Here is a 26,489-nt window from a genome sequence, read left to right as displayed (position 1 = left end):
TCTACAAAAGGTGTCGTCTCTCCCATGAAGTTTACAGGTTAAATAATCTACAGAAACAGTCCAGTATTACTCTCTGCCATTTCCTTGCACAGAAAGTTAACACTTTGTAAAGCTTCCTCTTATATTTGTCAATGATGAGTCGGTTAGATACACCAAGTATAAAAAATAAAGGGTCAGCATTCATATTATCAGACAAAATTGTATTAATTTCTTGACTCAATATCTGTCAGAACTGTTGTATTTTACTACAATACCACAGGCAATTTGTAAGATTACCAGTTTACACTTTGAGCAGAGAGGAGATAAATTAGAGTTGAATATATGTCGTAGGGAAGGACAGATGTGGGCTCTGTGTAGAATTATGAGCTAAATTGCCTTCACTCTGTTACAGACACTCAACGTTTTAGCACTTCTCCAAGCATCATTCCAATTGTCATCTGTAACTGTAATTTTGAGCTCTCTTTCCTGTAAGTCTTTTAAGTGAGTGGTGTTTGTAGTGTATATTATAAAATATACTAATGGAACCTTTGGGCTGCGCTATAAAAAGCTGTCTCTCAGCGTTTGAGACACTTTGACATGTAATAATTGTGGTACCTCTTCTGATAAAATCCCTCAATTGCAGATATCTGAAAAATTCTTGCCTTTGAACATTGTATTTTTCACATAATTGATTAAATGACATTCGAGTGGAACCCTCCAACAACTTGTGCAGGCTAAAGATGCCTTTATTCACCCAGACCCGAAAGCCGCTATCCATTATTCCAGGTGGGAAGTCTAGATTATCACATACTAGAGTAAAAACAGAGGTAGTATGGGATCTGCCTTCTAGTTTCCTAATAGCTTTCCATGCCCTAACCGTGGACATTGTAATTGGGTTGGTACAAGCCGATGTCAAAAGTTTATTTTTTTTAATAAACAGTAAATTTTTTAGGGGTATTTAGACATTGAAGCTTCTATGTCAAGCCAGAGAGAAGTAAGTTTATTATTGATGCAGTCTGCTATTATACGTCAATGAACACTTAGATGGTATTTCCGAATATCTGGGAGATCCAGACCTCCCTCTGAGGATGAGAGACTCAATGTAGCTAATTTAAGGCGTGGCTTCTTTTTAGCCCAAATAAATGAACTGAACCAACTCTTCAAGTGTTTGATGGCCTTGTGAGGCAACCATACTGGGACCATTTGTATGGGATAGAGCAACCTGGGGAGAATATACTTTTTCAAAAGAGCAACACGACCTATCCAAGAAATTGGAAGGCTGTTCCACCTGTCCAAATCCAGCCTAATATGCTCTAAAAAAGGAATAAAGTTTGTTTTATACAATTTTTCAAAAGTGGGTGTTATATGTATTCCTAAGTATAAAAACCCCTCTGGAGACCATTTGAAGGGAAAGGAAAATGGAGTTCTAGGCTTCAGCTTCAGACTTCCTGGCAGCATCACCTCTGACTTGCTAAAATTAATTCTGTAGCCCGAAAAGGTGCTGAACATATTAATGACTTCCATAAGGGAGGGTACAGACACTTCAGGTTTGGTCAATACAATCAGAACGGCATCAGCGTAAAGTGTAATTTTATGTTGTCTGCCTGCAATGGCAAGGCCGTGTATATTATCATTTGTCCTGACTGCCTCTGCAAGCGGCTCTATCGCCAGAGCAAAGAGCAGGGGCGAGAGAGGGCAGCCTTGTCTTGTACCCCTTAAAATGTTGAAGTTAGCAGATCGTAGACTGTTCGTAAGCACTGCTGAGAGAGGGTCCTTATAGAGTAATTTTATCCAATTTATGAACTTTTCACCCAAGCCAAATTTTTGTAATGTACAAAATAAATAAGATAATTCAACACGGTCAAATGCCTTCTTGTCAAGAGAAAGCACCAGACAGTTCAGGGATTGTTGCTGAAAATCTGGATTGTGTTAAGTAATCTGTGCATATTATTATTGAATTATGACCTTTAATGATTCCTGTTTGGTCATCATTTATAAGAACAGGTGGCAATCCTTCCAAACATGTTGCTAATATTTTGGAGAGAAGCTTCAAATCTACATTCAACAAGGAGACAGGCCTATATGATGAGCAGTCCTCAGAAGCTTTGCCCTTCTTTAAAATGAAAGAAATGTTTGCCTCTCTCAAGGACTGCAGTAAAATGCCTTTCTTGAAAGAGTCATTAATCATATTCAAAAATGGGTTTATTAACAAATTACTGAATTATTTATAAAATTGCTACTGAACCCATCTGGTCCAGGGGATTTGCCAGATTGCAGACTTTTAATAGCATCAATCATTTCTTCCCTAGATATAGGAGCCTCAAGAGTTTTTTTTTTTTTTTTTGATCATCAGACAGACTAGGTAGGTTAAGCGAGGAAAAAAGTGTTCATAGTCTCAGGTGCATCAGATGGCACTTCAGATTTATATAAATTTTCATATAAATTTTTTTTAATGTGTTGTTGATTGTTAAAGTATCAAAAGTTTGTTTGCCTGAGTCATCTATAATTGAGGGAATGGAGTGAGAGTCAGCTCTTTTCTTTGTTAGATATGCCAAATATTTCCCAGCTTTATCTCCATGCTTGTACATTTTCTGTTTAGTGAATCTATTTTTACCCTCTGCATCCTTTGTCAAAAGAGAATCTAGAGCACTTCTGAGTGCAGAGATTTCCTTGAGCTTATGTGTAGAAGAGTTTTTAACATATTCTCTTTAAGCATGCTTTAGCTTAGATTCTAAAATCTCCCTTTGCTCAGCCTGCCTACGTTTCTTACTGGACATGTAGGAAATAATAATACCTCTTGAGAAGGCTTTAGATGTCTCCCACAACAGTGATGGATCATCTGTGGAAGCTGAATTAATGGATAAAAATGATCGAAAATACCTTCTCAAAATAAGATATAAATTTATGATTCATCAGAATGGAAGAACAACAATATTTCCTATAGAGCTGTGGTTAACTGATGTTAGTAAGAATCTTGGAAGGAAGAAATAATCAATCCAAGGTTAAGATTTACAGACACTTGAGAAGAATGTATATTCCTTTTCCCTCAAATGTTGAGCCCTCCATACATTTATGTAATCCATATCTTCACAAAATGCAGTAATAATTTTGGCCTGAGGTGAGAGTGCTAACCTTCCAGGTGGAGATTTATCTATGGTAGGATTCAAATGACAATTAAAATCTCCAATAAATGTGTTTCTAATGTTAAAATCTATCACTTTAAAGAAAGAAGTAGTTAAGAAGTCACTTGGATGACCAGGAGGATTGTAAATATTCATTATGACAATTTCTTCCCCATAAAGCACTCCTCTCACAATCACGTAACGTCCTCCTACGTCTTTTATACAGTCCACCAGCTTGAATGGTATATTTCTCTGAATTAAAATAGCTACACCTCTACTCCTTGATGTGAAAGATGAGAAGTAAACCTGTCCAAAACCCCCTTGTTGTAATTTCAAATGTTCACTGTCATTTAAATGAGTCTCCTGCAATAAGGCTATATGTACACCTTCCCGTTTAAGATAAGTTAAGATTTTTTTCCGTTTGATAGGTGTATAAACACCATTGACACTCCAAGTGCATAATTTCTCTTCTGACATGGACCTGAGTTTCAGAATATGATACTGTCTGAACACAACCTTCCTGTGGTCTGACCTGTTAAATAGATGAAGGATGAGCCAAATAGGAACAAAGAACACATAACTATGATAATAACTAAAACAAAAACAGCACACTTAGAGTGTACCTTGCTTAATATCAGCAGAAAAAAATAAACACTGTCCTTCTCTAGTCCAGAGGAGTTCGAGTGATAAGGCTCTCTAACAGCAAAAGACAGATATCTGTCCAGGAGGCCAGGAAAAGTCTTTTTATAACCCTGCTAGAACTGCTGATAAACACTCAAAATAAAGACAAGCTCACATCAATAGCCTGTACTCACGACTTGTTGATAAAAAACAACGTATTTGCAGCCCAGCAGAAGGATATGAGACAGTCCCACATTCCCACATCTTCATGGGGGAGTAACGTCCAGTGACTGGAAGTATTGCTTCACTGCAGCTGGGTCGTGGAACATCTTGGTTGATCCACGGTGGGTGACCTTAAGTGATGCAGGGTAGATTTGTCTGTAAGCAGCACCAAGTGCCTTCAGACTTTTCTTCACTGCATTGAATCTCTTTCTTTTTTGGAGAACAGCAGCTGAAAAGTCCTGAAAGATCATCATGTTGGTGTTTCCGTGCTTCAGCGCTTCATTTTTTTCTTCCCATCTCCCACGATGTGTTCATCACTCGTTTATCCTAGTAGTTATGAAACCTCACTAATACCAAGCGTGGTCTCTGGGTTGGCGGAGGTACCGGAGCTAGCAAGCGGTGAGCACTCTCCAATTTAAGCCGGCCAGACTTTGTTTCAATCTCGAGGATTTTAGGCAGCCAGGTCTCGAAAAACTGCATCGGGCTTTCTCCCTCTGCCCCCTGGGGAAGCCCAATAATACAAATGTTTTTCCGGCGGCCTCTATTTTCCAGGTTGTCAGCGCGCTCATTAAGATCAAGCACTCTCCTCTCCAGTGCAGCCAGCCGGCTACTAACAGGATCCACGGCGTCTTCCAATGCTGAGATTCTAACTTCGGCTTTGGTTAGCTGCTTTTCATGGCTGTTGAGCTCCTCATGGTGTCTTTTTAAAAGCTCTGATAGCGGGCTCAGCTTTTCATCAATAACTTTTGAGATGTTAGCTGTGATTTCGTTCACTGCCTCACGAAGTGCGTTACCTTCAGTGCTAGCCCCTGCGTTAGCTTCACCGGTTTGCTGGTTGAGATCGTCTGAAGCACGGGGGGCTTGGTTTTTCTCGCGTGGCATGTTGGCAGACTGTCTCAGAAAGTAACTGTTAAGACTCATTTTAGGGTAAAGAGCTACTAACATTTTGAAGTATTGCTTTATGCAGGGTTAAATGAAAAAATCAGCTATCTAGTTCACTAGTGCTCCCGGACACGACCTTCTCTCATGCTGCCATCTTGAGAACCTTTTCAATTCAATGTGTTTCACACAGGACATTAAAATACAATGACAAATGGAAAAAGAAAGACAATTAAAAAAATTTAAAGAGAAAAAATAAAAAGTGATTAAAAACAGCAAATAAAACCCACAAAAGATAAAACAGCAAATAAAACCCAAGAAGATAAAAAACACAGATATTAAAGTAAAAGTTACAGTGCAGAGTTGGAGTGAAAATAGAAAATTTTAAAAAGTGATAAAGTGTTTTAGTCAAAGGCAGCAGTGAACAGCTGAGTCTGCAGCCTTGATTTAAAAGAGCTCAGACTCTCAGCAGGCCTGATGGTTTCTGGGAGTTTGTTCCAGATATATGGAGCATAGAAACTGAACGCTGATCCTCCATGTTTAGTTCTGACTCTGGGGACACAGAGCAGACCTGCACCAGACGACCTGAGTGGTCTGGATGACTCATACTGGACTAGAAAATCTCTGATGTATTTTGGGCCTAAACCATTCAGTGCTTTATAAGCTAACAGGAGGATCTTAACGTCTATTCTCTGAGAGACAGGGAGCCAGTGAAGAGACCTCAGAACAGAAGTGATATGGTCCACTCTCTTGGTCTTAGTGAGGACTCGAGCAGCAGCATTCTGGATCAGTTGCAGCTGTCTGATGGACTTTTTAGGCAGACCAGTGAAGATACTGTTACAGTAGTCAACTTGACTGAAGATAAACGCATGGACCAGTTTTTCAAGGTCCTGCTGCGACATTAGTCCTTTAATCCTAGAAATATTCTGGAGGTGATCATAAGCTGGCTTTGTAATTGTTTTTATGTGGTTTTTGAGATTCAGGTCTGACTCCATGACAACACCCAGATTTCTGGTAGTTTATTTTGTTGTTTTCTATGATCTGAACAAGTGGAAGCATGTAGATGTTAAACAGAAGAGGCCCAAGGATGGAGCCTTGGGGGAATCCACATGTAATTTTGGTCTGCTCAGATTTAAAGTTACCTATTGACTAGGGGTGTAAATAATCAGTTTCATCAAGATACGATACAATATCGATTCTCAGAACAACGATTCGATATTTGCCGATATCACAAAGTCTACCTTGATATGATTTCAATTCAATTAAGAGGCCTGCTATCAATATCAGATGATATTGTGAACCCATTTACCACAATGTTAAATTTCACATAAAGAAAATGAACATAATATTGACACGTTTTGAGAATTTTATTGCCAAATGTTTAAGGCATTTAAAAAACATTCTTTAACAAAGTGAACAAATGCTTGTGTTTCACTTTAAAGTGCTGCAATTTTCAGTTTTAAATGCACAGTATTTATTCAGCATTGTGGCCCATGGCTGGACAGAAACTGTCATAACCAAGCGAGCAGGGGGACTTTCAAAAATGAAAGTGTAAAAAAAATGATGATGATATCAAAATGTATACTTTCAATTAATTTGACTGAATCATTGCTCAAATAATTGATACAAAGTTTCATATTGATTGACACAAAATAATCCCTGTCCTTTAAGTAGGATGCAAACCAATCAAGAACTGTGCCAGACAGTCCCACCCAGTTTTCCAGTTGGTCAAGTAATATATTGTGGTTGACTGTCGAATGCAGCACTGAGATCCAATAACACTAATGCTGAAGTTCTGGCATGATCTGTGTTTAAACGAATGTCATTAAACACTTTGACCAGAGCGGTCTCAGTGCTTGGATGTGGTCTAAAACCTGACTGGAAATCATTAAAGCAGCTGTTCACTGGTAGAATTTAGCTGTTGAAACACAGCCTTTTCAGTAATTTTACTTAAAAAGAAAGATCTGATATCGGCCTGTAAGTTGTTCATTGAGGTCTTTTCTAGATTTTTCTTTTTAAAGAGTGGTTAATAACAGCTGTTTTCAGGGTCTGTGGGAAGATTAACTTCTAGGCAGAGAATTTTAGTCTCCAGCACAGCAATTTTCTGTAGAAGTTTGTGGTAATCATCCGTAGATAGAAGAGGCATCTTAAAGCTAAGTATCTTAGCTGAGCACTGCGTTTCAAAGTGCTTGAGCTTGAGCTGCTGACAGGCCATGCTCAAGTACCGCTGAAGAGGTCATAAGACATTGAAAAATGGCAAAAACTCCTTTGTCTTTCAAAAAGTGTGTCACCGGTGATTAAAGAATGTCAGAGACCTTCTGTCCGCAACTTTTAGTCCAAAATAAGAAAGATATCATCAAAAGAATGTAAGCAAAGGAAATTAGAAAGACCTGTGAAAAACTCTGTTAAACACAGCTCAGAAAACTGAGTTGAGTGGCCAGTACATGCACTCAAACAAAGTCAATTTAAGAAGTACTTTCAAAATGGTTTATTATGTTATTAAATAAAAGTTATTTGTAGGTAATTATGGCTCAAGGACAAGTTAAAAAAAGTGGTTCTGAAAGCTTGCACTCAGGAATCTTGGTTCAACAATTGGATTGCTGCAGATGGGGAGCTAAAGGGATGCTGGTCACGCTTTGAAGCTCATTGTGCCAAAACCATTGATCTTATTGACCTCAAATCTTCTTTGTGAGCAAGGAGATGTGTGGCTATGTTTTGCTGTTAAAATTATTTGTCTGGAGCCAATTTTTTTTTTTTTTTTTTCAGAAGAGAAGTTTGTTCGGAAGTTCTGCCTCTATTCTCAACTCTTCTCCTGCACTCTAGCGATGATGTCATCAATCTATGTCTCCATAGTAAAACGTCCGAGAGAGACAAAATCTTGATAAAGTTTAATCAGCAAAACGCAAAATAGGTGAAAAAGTATAAATAGTACTAGGGCTGCAAGCAGCACTGAAGGGCCCTCACACCCAGGCACAGGTCGGGGCGTCATGCAACCGCCAGTGTGTGGCAACAGTGGGGTGTATGCGAACCCCTGCAGTGTGCTGCTGGGGGGTAAGGAGACCAGGAGACCTTCTCTGAGTGTCATTACATTTAAAAAAATCAGCACGGTGCACTTTGTTTACGAGGTAGTACTGCCCCTCAACAATAGTTGGCAGTACATCAGCGGTGGATGTTGATATGTCAAGGTGATGAGGGAAGGAGAATTTATCATGTAAAATCATAAAATGATTGGAATTTTAATTTGGAGGTGCTAATGGCATCTCACAGCAGGGGTCTCTAGAACAAAACCGTGAAAATAACATTGAAATTTATAGAGGGGCAGACGCTGATAATACAAGTGAAATTTGAAGGCAATCTGATGTTTCATATGGGAGTTACACCTACTTCCTGTCCAGTGGCGAAGGATCAAAATGGTCGACATGGTGTGTGATGTTTATGTGTAGAAGTGATGAGGGATGGATGTTTTGTCATGTAAAATTGAAAAAAAAAAAAAAAAAAATCGAATTGTTATTTTTGAGGTGTAATTGCATCCTACAGTAGGGGGCGCTGAAATTAAAGTTGGACCCTGATCATACATGTGAAATTTGAAGGCAATCAGATGTTTCATATAAGAGTTAGACCCACTTCCTGTGTCATAGTGAAGGATCAAAATGGCCGCCATGGCCAATGTGGTGTTGCCTGCAGAGCTCAATCTGGGATCTCCATCTTGTCTAGTTTCAGGAAATACCACTCTAGAGTCCAGGAGATCAGTCCCCTCAGAAAATTAATGGAGGTGCTAATGGCATCTCACAGTAGGGGGCGATAGGGCAAATCCATCAAATGAACACTGAAATTTTTAGAGTGGCAGACCCTGATCATCCATGTGAAATTTGAAGGCAATCGGATGTTTCATTTGAGAGTTACACCCACTTCCAGTGTCATGGTGAAGGATCACAATGGCCGCCATGGCCACTGGGGTGTCTGTTAATGAAACATGCCAATGTTGGGACAGACAATGAGGAATTCATGTGAAAATCAGAGCATCGGAAGTTAAAAACAGTAAAAATAACACAGAAATGACCCATTTCCTGTCCAATGGCAAAATATCAAAGTGCCGACATGGCCACTGGGGTGTCTGTTAATGAAACATGTCAATGTTGGGACAGCTATTGAGGACTTTATGTGAAAATCAGAGCATTAAAGGTTCAACACACTAAGACAAATGTAGAAATAACCCATTTGCATCACTTCCTATTGGCAGAGGATGGCGCCATGATGATCTGTCTCCTGTGGGCGTGTTCAGTGTGATACTGGTGTGTTGCCATAACATTCTGAAGACCACAGAATGATCTCCACCAAAGTTACATCAGTTTTTAGTGGCATTGGTCCAAATGGCTTTTTTGTAGCTCTGATGATGATCCATATGCACTGCAAAAATCATATGCTTAGGTTGAATGATGGATTTTTAGTGAATTTTTTGTGGCAACCCATAAATCACACATGAAAAATTAAGGGTATAAATGTTCACCTGGAAGAAGGGGGCGCTGTGGCAAAGTGCTGATATTGATGCATGGTTGTATTCAGGACCAATGTGTGATTATCCTTGTGATGTTTGGTGATGATTGACAGCACTAAAAAGTTATAAGGCCTTATTGTGTAAATTTTTGTGTTAAAAACACATCAAAAATAGGGCAAAATCGGGCCCCCATGATGGCCCCGCCCCCTGATGAAAAGTCACAAATAGCACAACTTTAGATCTCCAGGGGGTCTAGTTTATGCAAAAAAAAAAAAAAAAAAAATTCTGGGGTCCATCAGTTGAAACCCTAGGACGAGTTTGTTCAAATGCGAAATGGGTGCTTTTCCGAAAATACCAAAATTTGAGAAAAAACGGTTTGTAGTGCGTTTCCTGTACATTTTAGAGGATGGCCATGATGTCATTTTTTGTTCATCTCATCATGATACATATGTGTACCAATTTGCATGTGGGTGTTACCCACGGCCCTATCTCACTTTTGGCCCCGCCCACTGGCGACTGCTGGATGGATTTTGATGGTTCCATCAAAAGGTTGTTATTTCTTGCAGGGGACAATTTCGGGTGAAGTTTGGTGAGTTTTTGAGCATGTTAAGGCCCCCAAATTAGCGATTTTGCAGTCAGGATAATAATTTAAAAAAGAGAAGAATGGCTACAGTTTCAAAAGGGTCCTCGCCGACCGAGGTTGGTGCTCGGGCAATAATAAAGAAAATGGCACACAAGAATATCAATAGTGTGGATGATTACTCAGCATCCCCACTAAATATAAAAGGCTGGAACTGAGGGGTTACAATCCCAAAATCCAGGCCTGCTCATGGTACTTTGAGTCTCTAACACCCCGTCCTAAGATCAGATCAACTTTAGTGTTCCACAGAGTGAGACATTTGTCTTTGGCTCTTCACCCACACTGCAGCCAGAATGAAAAACACTTCAACATAAGACACTGAGTATCAATAAATAACACCAACCGAAAATCAACAAATAAAAGAGGTGTATAAGAGGCAGGATCTTCTAAATGCTGATGAATGAAATGTGTCACAGCTATGATGGCATTATCTGTTCCTCTGTTGTTCCTGTATGCAAACTGAAAAGGATCTAAAAACCAGCTGACCTCCTCTTTCACCAGATTCATCACAATTTACTCAAAACACTTCATTACAACTGAAGTTAGAGCTGCTGGGCCAAAGTCATGATTCTCCTTACAGCTTGGTTTTTAGGAACAGGAATAATAACAGAGCGCTTCCACAAAGAAGGAACAGAATGTGTGTCCAGAGATTTCTGCTAGATGGGGCACCAGGCCTCTGCAGATTCTTTACTGCAGGATTTCAGGCCAGAGATGCCGTCTGGTCCTGGTGCCTTATCAGGACAGATGAGTGAAAAAAGTCTCTCCACAACATGCTGGTCAACAGTCACTAGAGTTCAGTGCAGCGAAAATGACCAAAGCTTCTTTTTGTTCCTGTGAGAAGTCTCTAGTTTCAAACCTGCAGTAAAAATCATTTCACTCATTTGCCCTTTCTCCCTCATTGAACACATTAATACTGCTCTTAGCAGGGGACATGGTCCTCATCTTTTTCATTGAGTCCCACAGGTTTCTGGACTTCCTACACCTTTCTAGTTGGGAGACTTTGACACAGTTGTCATTGTTGTTGCACTAACCTGAGAGAGTCCAGTCTGCAGTGTGGACTCTCCAGTCCAGAAGACAGCAGCATCACTCCTGAATCCTGCAGGTCGTTGGTACTCAGGTCCAGATCTCTGAGACTGGAGGAGCTGAGGACTGAGGACAGAGCTCCACAGCTTCTCTCTGAGAGGTTACAGCCACTCAGTCTAGAACAGAAACAGAGGTAGAAATAAGTTGATGTTTCTAAATACAGACTACTTTTATCAGTGCAGTTGTGAGTTCACCTACAGAGCTTTGTTGGAGGCTTTGACCACTGGCAGCAGCCTCAGAAGAGCCTCCTCTGAAGCAGAGTATTTCTTCAGGTCAAACACGTCCAGATCTTTTTCTGATGACAGTAAGATGAAGACCAGAGCTGACCACTGAGCAGGAGACAGTTCATCTGTGGAGAGACGTCCTGATCTCAGGGACTCTTGGATCTGCTCCACCAGAGAACGATCATTCAGTTCATTCAGACAGTGGAACAGATTGATGCTCTTCTCTGCAGACAGATCCTCATTGATCTTTGTCTTGATGTACTGGACTGTTTCCCGTCTGGTCCATGAGCCACTTCCTGTTTGTGTCAGCAGACCTCATAGGAGATTCTGATTGGTGGTCAGTGACAGACCCAGGAGGAAGCGGAGAAACAAGTCCAGGTGTCCATTTGGGCTCAGTAAGGCCTGGTCCACAGCACTCTGGTAGAGCTGTGTCATTGTAGATCTGGATGGTGTTTGTTCTTCTTCCATCAGATTGACTCCAGAGTTGATGAAGGTCTGATGGACATGAAGAGCAGCCAGAAACTCCTGAACACTCAGATGGATGAAGCAGAACACTGTGTCCTGGTACAGTCCTCTCTCCTCTCTGAAGACCTGTGTGAACACTCCTGAGTACACCGAGGCTGCTCTCATATCGATGCCACACTCTGTCAGGTCTGGTTCATAGAAGATCAGGTTCCCTTTCTGCAGCTGCTCAAAAGCCAGTTTTCCCAGAGACTCCATCATCTTCCTGCTGTCTGGACTCCAATGTGGATCTGTCTCAGCTCCTCCATCATACTTGATGCTCTTCACTTTGGACTGAACCACCAGGAAGTAGATGAACATCTCAGTCAGGGTCTTGGGCAGCTCTCCTCCCTCTCTGGTCTTCAGCAGATCCTCCAGAACTGTAGCAGTGATCCAGCAGAAGACCGGGATGTGGCACATGATGTGGAGGCTTTGGGATGTCTTGATGTGGGAGATGATCCTGCTGGCCTGCTCCTCATCTCTGAATCTCTTCCTGAAGTACTCCTCCTTCTGAGGGTCAGTGAACCCTCTGACCTCTGTCACCATGTCAACACACCCAGGAGGGATCTGATTGGCTGCTGCAGGTCGTGTGGTTATCCAGAGGCGAGCAGATGGAAGCAGGTTCCCCCTGATGAGGTTTGTCAGCAGCACATCCACTGAGGTGGACTTTGTGACATCAGTTAGGATTTTAGTTTTGTTGAAGTCCAGAGGAAGTCGACACTCGTCCAGACCGTCAAAGATGAACAGGACCTGGAAGTCTTCAAACCTGCAGAGTCCTGCTTCTTTGGTTTCATTAAAGAAGTGATGAAGGAGCTCCACCAAGCTGAACTTTTTCTCTTTCAGCACATTCAGCTCTCTGAAAGTGAATGGAAATGTGAACTGGATGTCCTGGTTGGCTTTGCCTTCAGCCCAGTCCAGACTGAACTTCTGGGTTAAGACTGTTTTCCCAATGCCAGCCACGCCCTTCGTCATCACTCTTCTGATTGGTTCATCTCTTCCAGGTGGAGCTTTAAAGATGTCTTCTTGTCTGATGGTTGTTTCTGCTCTGTGTGCTTTCCTGGATGTTGTTTCCATCTGTCTGACCTCGTGTTCATGGTTGACCTCTCCAGTCCCTCCCTCGGTGATGTAGAGCTCTGTGTAGATCTGATTCAGAAGGGTTGGGTTTCCTGCTTTAGTGATCCCCTCAAACACACACTGGAACTTCTCCTTCAGGTTAGACTTGAGTTTATGTTGGCAAACTGAAGCAGGAGTTCCTGAAAGAACAAGCAACAAATGATGTGAATGAGCTGATCCTGCAAAAAGCTGTAATCTAAAAGAGAGGCTGTGCAGTTCTTCTTCCTCCATCAGTTTCATCCAAAAATCTCATCAGATGTTCAGTGGGTATGTGCAGAATATTAAAGCAGAGTGTGGAAATGTAAACCTCCTCTTCATCTCTCCATCATCTTAAATCTACGTTTCCTTTTTACTTTGAAAAACTTACTGTTCCTCAGACAGTCAGCCAGCTCGTACTGCTTCATTCTCCTCAGGAAGTTCTCTGTGATCTTCACAAAAGCCTCTCTGCTGCTCCTCTGCTCTTCATCTTCACCAACCAACACCTCCTCATCCTCACTGTGACGTTCTGGGTTCTCCTGACTCAGAGCCTTCTGAAATCTCTTCAGTTCCTTCTTCACAAAGGTGATAATGTTCTCCTCCAGCAGCTGGAACACAAAGACAATCTGAATGTTTAGAGGACAGCCTGTGTTTGATCAGACAGACTGAAAAACACTTTACCATGATATCTAGATAGATGTGCTCCACTGGAAATGATGATGTACACACCATAAATATGGAGTCCAGCTCTGTTTGATGCTGCTTGGACTGATCATTGAAGAACTCTGATGTTTCCAGCTGACCTCTGGAGAAAAAATATCAGCTTTAAGGACATTTAATGACAGAGTTTGAGAGCTCAACAAAATGGCACAGGGTAAATGTAGGAGCTTTAAATGATAATCACACATTTACTCTGGTATGGATGTAGGCTTATTGAAAGAGATCAGATCCTCAATAACTGACCCCTAACACCTCTTACTTAAACTCCATTGGCTCAAAGGAGATCTCCAAAGTCTTGGCAGTCTGTTGTGGTGGCCCCTCTACTCAAAGATGGAGACCCTCCTCTAGTTGTCAACCTCAGGCTACTTAGAGAACTACAACTACCCCCTGGAAGAACTTGGAGGTGCTGACCCTCATCCTGTCCATTTCACACTTGGCTTTGAACCGGTCTAACAGAGGACCCTGGCTGAGGACACCAACAAAACCACATCTGAGACTAAATGTACGTTTTAACACTGCTCATTCATTGCTGCTCCACTACATTATGTCATTAAACTGTAATTGTCATTCAAACATTTCAACAACTCTGGGTCAAAAACTGGTTACCTTCAGGTAGAACACCTGTCCAGACAAAGATCTGTTCTTGTTTATTGAAACTAGCCCTCACTGGCTCATAACACTGTCTTATACACTGCCTTGCCAAAAAAACAAAAAAAAAAAGTCGCCACCAAAAAGAGGTCACACACTCTAATATTTTGTTGGACCCCCTTTAGCTTTGATTACAGCAGCATTCGCTGTGGCATTGTTTCAATCAGCTTCTGCAATGTCACAAGATTTATTTCCATCCAGTGTTGCATTAATTTTTCACCAAGATCTTGTATTGATGATGGGAGAGTCTGACCACTGCGCAAAGCCTTCTCCAGCACATCCCAAAGATTCTCAAAGGGGTTAAGGTCTGGACTCTGTGGTGGCCAATCCATGTGTGAAAATGATGTCTCATGCTCCCTGAACCACTCTTTCACAATTTGAGCTTGACGAGTCCTGGCATTGTCATCTTGGGATATGCCCGTGCCATTAGGGAAGACAAAATCCATTGATGGAATAACCTGGTCATTCAGTATATTCAGGTAGTCAGCTGACTTCATTCTTTAGGCACATAATGTTGCTGAACCTAGACCTGACCAACTGCAGCAACCCCAGATCATAGCACTGCCCCCACAGGTTTGTACAGTAGGCACTAGGCATGATGGGTGCATCACTTCACCTGCCTCTCTTCTTACCCTGATGCACCCATCACTCTGGAACAGGGTAAATCTGGACTCATCAGACCACATGACCTTCTTCCATTCCTCCAGAGTCCAATCTTTATGCTCCCTAGCAAACTGAAGCCTTTTTTGCATGCCAATGATTTGACCCTTCTTAGACAGACTAACATCTTTTCTACGACCACAGGATGTGTCTTTCGACATGGTTGTTTAAGAAATGAGAAGTTACTCATTGCATCAGCTGGGGTTAAATAACTTGTTGCCAGCTTAAAGATAATCGCCCATGCAGTAATTATCTAATAGGAGGCTCGTACCTATTTGCTTAGTTCAATCCGGGTGGCAACTTTTTTTTGGCCAGGCAGTGTATAAGACCAAGTTAAAATCATTAATTTTACAAAGAACAAAAGAATTATTTGGGATCCACTGGTTTTCATAAGACCCTCTAAGTTCACTGCCTGTGGGCCCCTGGGACTCACCACACTGATAACATGTCAACGTATCTGTCCGTTTATTTCATCATTTCTTACCTTTCATCTGCAGATTGTTTGAAGTTAATCAGGGCATCTTTAGACCGGTCACTTTTCATGGACACACAGCTGGGTTCAGGAGAGTCTGGACTCTGCTCCTCCATCCTGATACTAAAAAACAACAAGATATGTTTACATAGAGATAATATGTGACTGGACGGTCACGTGACTATGGACAGGTGAACATGGCGTTTTAGTGTGGGTTGCTTACCAGACCGGAGAATTTTAACTCAAAAACAGCTCAAATCGGGCAGCAATTTGTCAAGAACGGACTGGAAAGTATTTGTCAAAACGGATGTCTTTAGATCGGGCAACAAGACAGAGAAGCAAAGCAACTAAAACAAAGAATACAGACATGAGTGCAACGAGGACGCACCTGTCTGATACAGACACTGACGAGGAGGCTCCTGCATGGGCGAAATGTTTGACAAACGCTTTTCAAAGCCATCAAGCCTCCATGAATACTAAACTTGAAGAGATCAACTCTGCAATCAAAACCCTCTCCAAAGATTTTAATACAGTGAAGCACAGAGTCACCAATGCGGAGCAACGTATAAGTGCTTTGGAGGATGATTTTGGAAAAGAGAACATGTTGGTTAAAGAACTATCCAAAAAAGTTTCATCACTGTGCCAGCGTGTTGACGACCTAGAATCACGCAGTAGGAGGAACAACATCAGAATAATAGGCCTGAAAGAAGGAATTGAGGCGGATGATCTGAGTGGGCTGCTGGGCCGTGTGTTTCAACATGTACTGGGTGAGAATGAGCCGGCACCTGAAGTGGACCGGGCCCACCGTGCTCTCCGGCCTCGTCTGGATCCGGGGGATCCACCTCGCAACATAATTGTGCGCCTGTTGAGATGGGGTGACAAGCAGAAGATCCTGGCTGCAGTGAGGAAGGGGAAATCTCTTTCCTGGCAAGGTCAACCTTTTTTTATTCGACAAGATCTATCGGCAGAGGTGCGGAGGCAACGCGCTGAATATAATGACTTGATCGAAGACTTAAAAAGGAGGAGAATAAGGGTTGGAGTATTGCATCCTGCCCGGCTGGTAGTTACTATTGATGGAGAAAAGATTATTTACAACAACCCTGAGCTGGCACGGAAGGAGCTGCAGAAGCGGCTGCAGGGAGAGACCCCTTCCGGTACCAGCGCACCCGAGGCTGGCCCGGGGTGACTTTGTACAGTGAGTTCATGATGAGAACGGAGATCCTTTTGGCCCTCCTTTTTCCGTCTCTTAGTTTCAAACTGAGTTTATAATATAGGCTACTGTGATCTCGTTCAATTACAGATATTTTAGGTCGATCTATGGTCAGCATATACGCTGCAAATAATTTATTAGGGGATTTTTTTTTTTCTTATGTTTTGTTTGTTTGTTTATTAGTCAAGAAAACTTATACGAAACTAAGAAGCAACTAAATGTGCATAGATCCTCTTTCAGTATTTAGCTGTTTGGAATTTAAGTTTGTAGTGGTGATTTCCCCTTTACGCATAGGCTGTTTACTTTTTGTGGGTCCCCCCGTGATTTAAATCCTACTAATCGAAATGGTTATAATCTGGTTATCAATCATACTGCGCCTACACCCGACTATCATGGACTGAAGATGATATGGACTTTCATCTTATTGTTAATTATGTTCAATCTGCCTACTGTGGGTTATTTTTGTTGTCTGTGTGTTATTTGGTATGTTCTGTGTGTCTTTGCATGTCTTCCCTTTCCCTCCGGTAGTGCATGCGCCCTCGCTACCTCCAAAGGGGGAAAAAGAACCTATGTAGGTTTTATTTCTCTTATCAAATATTCTTAATGGCCATGAATAAAATTAAAGTAATCTATTGGAATATAAATGGAATCCAAAATCCAGTGAAAAGATTTAAAGTCCTATCTCACTTAAAATCTCTTGATTGTGACATAGCACTGTTACAAGAAACACATCTTTCCAAACAAGAGTCTTTAAAGTTAAAACAACGCTGGGTGGGACAAATTTTCTTCTCTCCAGGTACAAGTGCCTCGAAAGGGGTTTGCATTCTCATTTCTAAGAAAGTACTGTTCACTGTCTTGGACGTGATCACAGATAAAGAAGGAAGATGGGTGATAGTCTCAGGAGAACTGGAGAATAGTAAAATTATTTTGATGAATTTATATGCTCCAAATCTGGCACAGGCCAGTTTCTTGTCCTCAATAAATATCTTGCTAACTCAGTTTAAAAATGTACCACTATTAGTGGGAGGGGATTTTAACTTGGTAAGCAATGCACCAATGGACCGCTCAAGTTCACCCCTACCAGCTGATAAATCTCTCTCTCAAGCCTTTAAAGAGCTACTAGAGACACAGTCAATTATTGATGTGTGGCGCTTATTTAATACAAAATCAAGAGAATATACATTCTATTCAAAGAATCATAATTCCTATTCTCGAATAGACTATCTCCTTTTATCAAATTCCTTAATTGCAAATGTTTCAGACTCTACAATTCATAGTCTCCTCATCTCAGATCATGCCCCAATCTCAATAACTTTTTGTCCCACCAATGAAAGGAAATCCAAGCCTAAACACTGGAGTTTTAACAACTCATTGTTAAAAGATGATACTTTTGTCACATTAATTACAAAGAATATCAAAGAATTTATTGAAATAAATATGAACCCAGTAACTCCTATTTCAACAGTCTGGGAGGCATTTAAAGCAACCTGTCGGGGCTGGATTATCAGTTATGCATCATATAAAAACAAGGACAAGATGAGGAGGAAATATGAAATGCTATCAGAGCTTAAAGATCTTGAGTTGAAACATATGAGAGAACCATTGAATAATTCTTTTAAACAGGAATTACTTTTGACAAGGGCAGAGGCACAAGCAATGTTACATGAGGAGTCTGCTTTTTCTTTATATAAATTGAGAAGGTCACATTATGAAGACGGAGAAAAGGCAGGGAAGATGCTTGCTTATCAATTAAAAAAACTTGAACAAAAACACTCCATTATTTCTTTAAGGGACAGTACTGGTATGATTACTAGAGATCAGGGAGTTATTAATGATACCTTTAGAAGTTATTTTTCATCCTTGTATAAATCTGAATATAAGGCCAAACAACAAGATTTAAACAGTTTCTTAAATAAATTAATTTTACCAAAGTTGAAGGAAGAAAATCAAGGAAAACTGGAGGCACCTATCTCTGAGGAAGAAATTCACAACACAATTAAATCTCTATCAAACAGTAAAGCACCTGGTAATGATGGTACACTGCAGAATTTTATAAGTGTTTTTCAAAAGAACTCATGCCTATGCTTTTTTGCTTGTTTAATCATGCTGTGGAGGAACAGATTATGCCACCAACAATGCGGACAGCCATCATATCATTGCTACCAAAACCAGGGAAAGACCACTTAGATGTGAAAAACTATGGGCCGATAAGTTTGCTTAATAATGATTATAACATTTTTGCAAAAATGTTAGCAAAACGGCTGGAAGAAGTTGTTACAAATTTAATTCATTTAATTCAAGTTGGCTTTATCCGTGGGCGGCTTCTATCCGACAATATGCGAAGGCTCCTGCAAACCATGCAGACGGCTAGCTCTCCTCAGCATCCAGTGGTAGCAATTTCACTGGATGCTGAGAAAGCTTTTGATCGAATTGAGTGGTCGTACCTGTTCGAGACTCTCTCCAGATATGGTTTCGGTCCAAGGTGTTTACAGTGGATCAGAGCACTATATCAGGAACCTGTCTCAGCAATAAAGAGCAATGGCATGATTTCAGCTCCCTTTCAACTTTAGCCTACTAGACAAGGTTGTCCCCTATCTCCTTTTCTTTTTATTTTAGCCTTAGAACCGTTGGCATGTGCTATCCAACAAGACAAAGAAATTACAGGCATTTTGATTGGTGGCCATGATTTCAAATTAATTATGTATGCAGATGACATTTTGTTGACTTTGTCAAAACCTGCACACTCTATACCAAGAGTTTTAGAAATAATTAACTCATTTGGTAGCCTATCAGGTCACAAAATAAATTGGACTAAAAGTGAAGCCATACCTTTGAACATGCTTACACATTTTACAGATCTTGGATCTGCTCCCTTTGTCTGGAGAGCAGAAGGCATGAAATATTTGGGAATAAAAATTAGATCACCTATCAATGAAATATGGGACTTAAATGCCAAACCTCTATTGATTAACATAAAGGAAGACCTTAAAAGATGGTCTGCTCTGCCCCTGTCCTTATGGGGTAGGGCAGAAGTGTTAAAGATGCATGTACTTCCAAGATTGAATTTTTTTGTGTCCTCTATTCCTATGTTTATTCAGAAATCTTGGTTTGATAATGTCAACAGAATGTTCCTTTCTTTTCTATGGAATAACAAGAAGCCTAGAATTAATCAGAAAAAATGATCCCAACCAAGAGACAAAGGGGGTCTTGGAATCCCTGATGTTTATTTGTATTATCTTGCATTTAATGCCAGGTATTCACTTACTTGGGGCTATAAAAAGAGTAGAGACAAAGGAAGTTGGGACTGGCTGGAAGAACATCTTGTAAAGGAGAAGAACAAATTTGTGTCATTATCTTCACTTTGGTACACCCCTGCTCCATCTAAAAAACTGGACAATTGTGTTATTAAGTTCTCATGTGACATAAGCAGAGAAATTCATAAAAGAATGAACATCCTCCCCGATATGGTATAACAATGTGTTTAAAGCTGCAGGGAGTCCACTGGCCAATATGGTATGGTGCAATCACAATATCACAGAAATTTATCAAATCATAGAGAACAGAGAGATTCTGCACTTTGAGGAACTTAGAAGAAGATATAACTTGAATATAAATAGTTTTTTACAGTACTCCCAGTTAAAGTCAATTGTTTCCAAATTTCCCAAAGAGTATTTTGATTATAATTATGACATTGATAAAAAAATTCAGATTTTTATCATCAAACAGAGGAGCAGTCTCAGGTTTATGTAAGTTGCTGCTTCATTCTTCCCCAAACCCGAACTCAAAGACAGAGTCACAATGGGAACTTGATTTAGGGGTCAAATTTACTTCTGCAGAGTGGGAAAACATTTGGCGTGACATTAAAACAACCTCAAAGTCAGTCCGAGGTAGAGTAATACAGCTGAAAATTCTTCATAGAGCTTATATTACTCCCTCTAGACTTAAAAGAATAGACCCAAATGTTTCAAGTCTTTGTTGGCATAAATGTGGACAAGTGGGAAATTTGATGCATTTGTTATGGCTCTGCCCTGCAGTCAAGTTATTTTGGACAGAAGTCTGTAAGTTAATTTCAGTGATCATTAATGTAAATATTGCTCCATGTCCATCTGTGTGTCTGTTGGGTCATAGAGCTGTACAATTAAAAACAAGACAAGAAAGGAAGACAGTTGGTTTAGCCTTCTTGGCTGCAAAAAGAATGATTTTGTCAAACTGGAAAATTCATAAACCAAAATGCTTCTCTATAGAAACATGGATATTTGAGTTTTTTAATCTTCTAGGCATGGAGCGAATAACAGATACACTAACTGACACCAAGTTTAGCTCTGAAACCATTTGGAAGCAGGTGTGGGGGCACATATCATCATCGCAAATATTGATCTGATTTAATCTGATCTGATCTGATTGACTCTCAAATCTGGTTAATATAAGAAATGCTGTGCTTGTATTTGTCTTGTTTTTGAAAACGGATCTACCCCTGTATAGGACAGTTTGAACCTTTTGACAATGAACTGAACATTTATTTAAGTATGAGCATGCACTGATCTCCCTTATATGTTGTGTTGTTGTGAATATGTTAATGTTGTTTGTTTGTATATGTCAGGGCTTGTACCTGTGTGTATTGTCATAAATAAATATTAAAAATATTTAATTAAAAAAAAAACCATATAGATAATATGTTTATATAGTGATGATAAGATCATGTTAGCTGTTGTTCAGTAGTTAATCTGCTATGAAGCAGTGATGATGATGATGATGATTGAGGAGGAATACCCTGTTTGATCAGCAGTGGATTATAAGTGACCGTTTGCTAAGCCACTCCCTAGAATAGCCACTATCCAATCCAATGCAGGATTAGTAGGAGTCTATTTTCAGATTAAACGTTCGTCAATCATTTTATTTAGAGAACTCCAATTTGAACACAATCAACAATAATAAAGTTCCACCTCATCCAAGCTCAAAATAATAAACATCAAATGTCCATTTCATTGAGGTTACTCAGGTTCACATGGTTCAAAAACTCCATGTTTTCATTCATGGACCTGAATGCAGTTTCCTGTCTTTATACTCACTATGAGCTAGAGCTCCATCTACTGTTCAAAGTCAGAAATACACTCAAATTATTTCAACACACTGTGGCTCCAACACTTCTCAGTGACCATGTTAGTCCTCATAAACTGATGAACTCAACTGTAACCACTGTTCATTTAAAACTATAAAATCAAACCCTCCTGGATTATTTCTATGATGATGGAGAGATGATGATGAATGAGAGACAACAGTGACGTGGTCATCATATCTATAGTTTTTATTTCATCATTTCTTACCTTCCATCTGCAGATTGTTTGAAGTTAATAGAGCGATAAGCAGACCGGTCACTCTTCATGGACACACAGCTGGGTTCAGGAGAGTCTGGGCTCTGCTCCTCCATCCTGATACTGAAAAACAACAAGATATGTTTAATTATTGATATGTTTATATAGAGGTGATATGTTTATTGGTCAGTGACATATCAGGCTCCATTCATTGATGTGGCAACATCTGACATCTGCAACTGATTTAAAATTAAATAGCTAAGTGCCCAAACATTCTAAATGTTATGATTTTTTTTTATACCAAATATTTTTAAAATAACATGAAGAAATTTTATGTTAAAATAAAATGTTGCTGTTTTACCTTGGTTGTACCACCTGACAGTGAAAGTGTACCTGCTCACCTGTGACTGAAAAATATTGTTATCTTTACTTAAAAAGGATCTACAAACCATTTCCCTCTGCCATGAGTGTCAGCTGGAGTTAAATCAATGATAAATTATAGTATAATCTGTTTTATCACGTCATTTTAAAATATGGTCCCATGATTACAGTTGATCCACCCTGACATTTAGGAACTTGAAAATTCAGGACAAAAGTTTTTGATGACCTTACTAGATTTAAAAAAACCATTTCAATAAAATGTATTGATTTCAAAGATTTCAACCACAAAATCATGCCAGAGTAATCGAACTTGAATTTCTCACAATTACATGTCATTTTTAACAGTGTCAGTAATCTGTTTATTTATTCAGACGGTTGCTTCACCTGACATTTTTGGGTTTCAGATGCTAAATGTGGAATAAATTCTATAACACAAATCTACTTAAAAGTAAAGTTACTGCTAAATATTAGTTGTGTCAAACTTTTTTGGCTCTCTAACATTGTGACTTCTTGTTGAGTACAGGCTAAGTAAGCATGTTTTCTGAGAACAGACTCATTTTACTTTTTTTATTTTATTTTTATAAATTCGGAGTAATGATCATTTTAATCATGGATAGAATTACCCACAGTTGTAGACTTCAGTTTATGATCAGCTCTGACTGCTGCTCTTACATATGACGCCCGCGGGACAAAGGCTGTACCAATGTGGTCAAATGTGTGTACAAGCAGACCCTCCCACAGAACTGGCTGGAATCCTGACATACCCAAAGAATGGACCCCTGATAAACCCAGAGAATGGACCCTGATAAACCCAGAGAATGGACCCTGATAAACCCAGAGAATGGACCCTGATAAACCCAGAGAATGGACCCTGATAAACCCAGAGAATGGCCCCTGACAATCCCAGAGAATGGCCCCTGATAAACCAAGAGAATGGACCCTGATAAACCCAGAGAATGGACCCTGATAAACCCAGAGAATGGACCCTGATAAACCAAGAGAATGAACCCTGATAAACCAAGAGAATGGACCCTGATAAACCAAGAGAATGGACCCTGATAAACCCAGAGAATGGACCCTGATAAACCCAGAGAATGAACCCTGATAAACCCAGAGAATGGACCCTGATAAACCCAGAAAATGGACCCTGATAAACCCAGAGAATGGACCCTGATAAACCCAGAGAATGGACCCTGATAAACCCAGAGAATGGACCCTGATAAACCCAGAGAATGAACCCTGATTAACCCAGAGAATGGACCCTGATAAACCCAGAGAATGGACCCTGATAAACCAAGAGAATGAACCCTGATAAACCCAGAGAATGGACCCTGATAAACCCAGAGAATGGACCCTGATAAACCCAGAGAATGAACCCTGATTAACCCAGAGAATGGACCCTGATAAACCCAGAGAATGGACCCTGATAAACCCAGAGAATGAACCCTGATAAACCCAGAGAATGGACCCTGATAAACCCAGAGAATGGACCCTGATAAACCCAGAGAATGGACCCTGATAAACCCAGAGAATGGACCCTGACAATCCCAGAGAATGGCCCCTGACAATCCCAGAGAATGGCCCCTGACAATCCCAGAGAATGGCCCCTGACAAACCAAGAGAATGAACCCTGACAATCCCAGAGAATGGCCCCTGACAAACCAAGAGAATGGACCCTGATTAACCCAGAGAATGGACTCTGATAAACCCAGAGAATGGCCCCTGACAATCCCAGAGAATGGCCCCTGATAAACCCAGAGAATGGACCCTGATAAACCCAGAGAATGGGCCCCTGATAAACCCAGAGAAGGGACCCTGACAAACCCAGCGAATGGACCCTGATAAACACAGAGAATGGACCCTGATAATCCCAGAGAATGGACCCTGATAAACACAGAGAATGGACCCTGATAAACCCAAAGAACGGATCACTGATAAACCCAGAGAATGGACCCTGATAAACCCAAAGAATGGCCCCTGATAAACCAAGAGAATGGACCCTGATAAACCCTGAGAATGGCCCCTGACAATCCCAGAGAATGGCCCCTGATAAACCAAGAGAATGGACCCTGATAAACCCAGAGAATGGCCCCTGACAATCCCAGAGAATGGCCCCTGATGAACCAAGAGAATGGACCCTGATAAACCCAGAGAATGGCCCCTGACAATCCCAGAGAATGGCCCCTGATGAACCAAGAGAATGGACCCTGATAAACCCAGAGAATGGACCCTGATAAACCAAGAGAATGGACCCTGATAAACCCAGAGAATGGACCCTGATAAACCAAGAGAATGAACCCTGATAAACCCAGAGAATGGACCCTGATAAACCAAGAGAAGGAACCCTGATTAACCCAGAGAATGGACCCTGATAAACCCAGAGAATGGACCCTGATAAACCAAGAGAATAGACCCTGATAAACCCAGAGAATGGACCCTGATAAACCCAGAGAATGGCCCCTGACAATCCCAGAGAATGGCCCCTGACAATCCCAGAGAATGGCCCCTGATAAACCAAGAGAATGGACCCTGATAAACCCAGAGAATGGACCCTGATAAACCAAGAGAATGGACCCTGATAAACCCAGAGAATGGCCCCTGACAATCCCAGAGAATGGCCCCTGACAATCCCAGAGAATGGCCCCTGATAAACCAAGAGAATGGACCCTGATTAACCCAGAGAATGGCCCCTGATGAACCCAGAGAATGGACCCTGATAAACCCAGAGAATGGGCCCCTGATAAACCCAGAGAAGGGACCCTGATGAACCCAGAGAATGGACCCTGATAAACCCAGAGAATGGTCTCTGATAAACCCAGAGAATGGACCCTGATAAACCCAGAGAATGGTCTCTGATAAACCCAGAGAATGGACCCCTGATAAACCCAGAGAATGTTTCCTCCCCACTTGTGATTTATTGATGATATCATATCATGTGTGTTGGATCAGTAGCATTGGTGCTAGCATCCTGGCTAACTGTTTAATCATGTTGGAGCTGAAAAGTGTGTCAAGGTATTTTTGGGTTCTCATGTTGGTACAAGTTTGCCACATTTAAACCAGTATTGCCATTTTTCACCCATATTTGCCACTTTTTGCCCATTTTTTCAATTTTTTGACCATTTCTAATTCATCTCTTTTCAGCTTTTTGCATATTTTTACTGTCGATTGCTTCAAACATTTGTCTCCCTTTTGGTCTAAACTGGCCCCTGATTTATACAACACATTTTTTGCAATAACCTCCCTTATTACGTTCTACCTATTCTTGCCCCTTTATGTAAATTTTTTTCAACTTTTAGTTCTGCTGAGTTTACTGTGAATGTATTTTGGTTCTGATCTAGAAAGTTCCTGCTGGTCTTTGGTTTTTCTCCTGTCCATTCTGTTTCTCTCCAGCAGTGCAGGCTGTGGCTCGGGGGCGTGGCTGACTGACTTTCTGGCTGAGTGCAGCGGCACACCTAATGTCACTCACATCTCCAGAAAGACCAGTTCAGCCTCCACTACTCTGCCAGATAACTGCGTCTCATTCTGTAGAGCCAGAGTCCAGCTTTCTAGGTGGAAGTTTCTCCTAGTGTTTGTTAGCACACCATCCATTCTGATCATATTTTCTTACGTGCTTTATTCAGATCGGTGCCTCGCTGCCTCATTCTGCTCTGGTCTCCAGCACAGCGTTCAGCCAGCCTCCAGCAGCCACAGCCTGCAGGGGTTCTTCAGTTTTCTACATGTTTTCTGTGTCTGTGTCTGGGACAATGAACAAACCTTCTATGAACTGTCTAGTAGTCTCCTGATTTCTGGGTCCAAAAAACACTTTTTACCCATTTCTAGCCAAGTTCTCTCAGTTTTTTCTACTTCATGCATCCTGACATTTGTGCACATTATGTCCTAGCCATGAAGTCTAACATTACTTTCCTAATCATTAAGTTCAATGTGAAGTTCATTGATTGAAAATGTGATTCCTACTGTGTACATAGATTATTCTGCTGGCCTCCATGGCCCCCTATTAGTCAGGGCAGCAGAAAGCTCTCTCCTTTATCCCCCTTATGGGCGGTCTTGTGTCTGAGGAAATGCTGTTTTTATCCCGTGGTATGTGAGCTAGGACTCAGATGACCCAGTTTTTCCTGGTATTGATGGTCTGATAAAAGACTGTTAGTTTTAGTGTCTGAGTCAGTGTGAATGGAGCCTAGCTCTCTCTCTGGATCACTAAAATAAATAAATAACTCCTCTGTCTCAGCTTGGA

At 40.8% G+C, this 26,489-nt stretch overlaps 1 protein-coding gene across 1 annotated transcript in view; it reads right to left on the bottom strand.

The window, feature by feature from the left end:
- LOC121520102 (NACHT, LRR and PYD domains-containing protein 12-like) overlaps window positions 1-26,489 on the bottom strand; it is a 35,985-nt gene that overhangs the window by 7,769 nt on the left and 1,727 nt on the right. Inside the window, 5 exon segments of the mRNA XM_041803378.1 lie at window positions 10,990-11,157; window positions 11,240-13,019; window positions 13,247-13,463; window positions 13,585-13,660; window positions 21,890-22,000. Coding sequence (XP_041659312.1) covers window positions 10,990-11,157; window positions 11,240-13,019; window positions 13,247-13,463; window positions 13,585-13,660; window positions 21,890-21,993 — 2,345 coding nt within the window. The 5' untranslated portion in view covers window positions 21,994-22,000.

The sequence above is a fragment of the Cheilinus undulatus genome, linkage group 13, assembly GCF_018320785.1.
Source record: "Cheilinus undulatus linkage group 13, ASM1832078v1, whole genome shotgun sequence".
Lineage (NCBI taxonomy): Eukaryota > Metazoa > Chordata > Actinopteri > Labriformes > Labridae > Cheilinus > Cheilinus undulatus.
Note: the sequence above shows the minus strand (reverse complement) of the source record. Positions and strands in the feature narration are given on the sequence as shown.